The 1,530-nt window shown below is 62.8% G+C and overlaps 2 protein-coding genes across 2 annotated transcripts in view; one reads left to right on the top strand and one right to left on the bottom strand.

The window, feature by feature from the left end:
- The window catches only part of EMIHUDRAFT_247782 (hypothetical protein), a gene marked incomplete at both ends in the record, with an annotated part of 1,068 nt that extends 921 nt beyond the window's left edge, over window positions 1-147 (top strand). Inside the window, one exon of the mRNA XM_005764075.1 lies at window positions 28-147. Within this exon, the coding sequence (XP_005764132.1) occupies window positions 28-147 (120 nt within the window). The remainder of the gene's footprint in view (window positions 1-27) is intronic.
- A 1,001-nt stretch (window positions 148-1,148) lies between these two features.
- On the bottom strand, window positions 1,149-1,511 carry EMIHUDRAFT_247781 (hypothetical protein; the record flags this gene model as incomplete). The annotated part of the gene is made up of 1 exon (XM_005764074.1): window positions 1,149-1,511. A coding segment is annotated over one exon (363 nt), but the record flags the coding sequence as incomplete, so codon positions are not given.
- Window positions 1,512-1,530: the final 19 nt, after the last annotated feature.

Below are 1,530 nucleotides of genomic sequence, written 5' to 3'. Positions count from 1 at the left end.
CGCGGCGTCCTCAAGGTGTTCCTCGAGAACGTGATCCGCGACGCGGTCACCTACACCGAGCACGCGCGCCGCAAGACCGTCACCGCCATGGACGTTGTCTACGCGCTCAAGCGCCAGGGCCGCACGCTGTACGGCTTTGGCGGCTAAGCTCCCAAGACGAAGACCCCTCCAAACCCCCGGTGTTTCTTAACACCACCCTGATCTGTCCTCGCACCGCCCATGGGTGGTGCCGTTCCCGTCCTTAGGGGGTGCTGAGTGCTGCTGCGAGAGAGAAATAGCTGGAAGGGCGTGGTGGGAGGAGGGTGCGCCGCCACAACACACGTGTATCACGTTATGTTGTCGCGCACGAAGGGAGGGAGAAAGAAAGAAACCAAAAAAAGGCCCGACTTCGACTTCGGGAGCGGTTCCGCTGCTGGGCGAGCTTCAGGATGGTGCTCACGCGAAAAGGAATCGACGCGATGTACAAAGCATACAAGAAGAGGAGAAAGAAGAGGAGAGGCGCCAGTGATGACGAAACAGAAGCTAGTGCAGACGAGGGCAGGGCAGACCCGGGGACGGCGGAGGCGGACCAGACGGCATCGACCGCCGAGGGAACGTTGGGAAGAGGCACGAGGAGGGCGGCGACCTCAACCGACTATGGAGGACCCGTCAGACGACGCAGGGCGGACGACGGTGAGGCGGAGCAGTCGCGCAGGGCGAGACGAGGGAGGGAGCAGGACGTTGCGGAGATCAGCAGGAGGATGTACGAAGAGATTAGGAGCAGCAGGGACCCGAGGGACCATGTGGAAGACGGCTAGTGCTAGTCCCCCATCGGGAGGACGACCCCGGCTAGTCGCCGACCACACCCACAAAGAACCCTGCACAAAGACCGCAGGGCGGGGACCTGTTCCTTTTTACCCATCTCCTAGTAGAGGTGTCCGTTTTATTTATTTTATTTATTTAGCTCGTTCACCGTCGAGCCGGCTCGCGCGGCGTCGTCCCTTGCCACACGCCACAGCTGCGCCACAGCGGTGCGTGGAGAACCTTTACGACGTCTCTCGCATAAAAGAATTGTGCGGTGATTCGCTCCCGGCGAGCCTCCGTTTCCCCCTTTATCGATCTACCCGCTAATTGCAACGACGCGTTCGCCTCGACACGGATGTCATCTCCTACACGAGGCGCTGCAGCATCCACATCATCACCGGCTCGCGGCAGTACGGGCAGTCGCGCATCCGATCCGCGCAAGCGCCGCACGCGCACTGGTGCCCACATGGCACGGCGATGTGCGTCTTCGGCCTGGTGAAACACACGATGCATGTGGTCTCGCCGCCGAGGGTGGACTCAGGAACAACCGCCCGGCCAGTGTCGAAGTCGGCGTTGGCGAGCGAGACGGTCGCCACCGCTGGCTGGGGCTCTCCCGACACCGCATCGTCGGAGACGGAGTCGGAGCTCGGGTCCTCGGGTCCGATCGAGTCCTCATCGGGGGCCGCGGCAGCAAGCTGCGACGGCGACTCCGATGGCGGCGCAAAGGACTCGGCGAGGTCGGCCGGA

This window comes from Emiliania huxleyi, assembly GCF_000372725.1.
Source record: "Emiliania huxleyi CCMP1516 unplaced genomic scaffold EMIHUscaffold_606, whole genome shotgun sequence".
Lineage (NCBI taxonomy): Eukaryota > Haptophyta > Isochrysidales > Noelaerhabdaceae > Emiliania > Emiliania huxleyi.
This window is presented reverse-complemented; position numbering and strand designations above follow the sequence as displayed.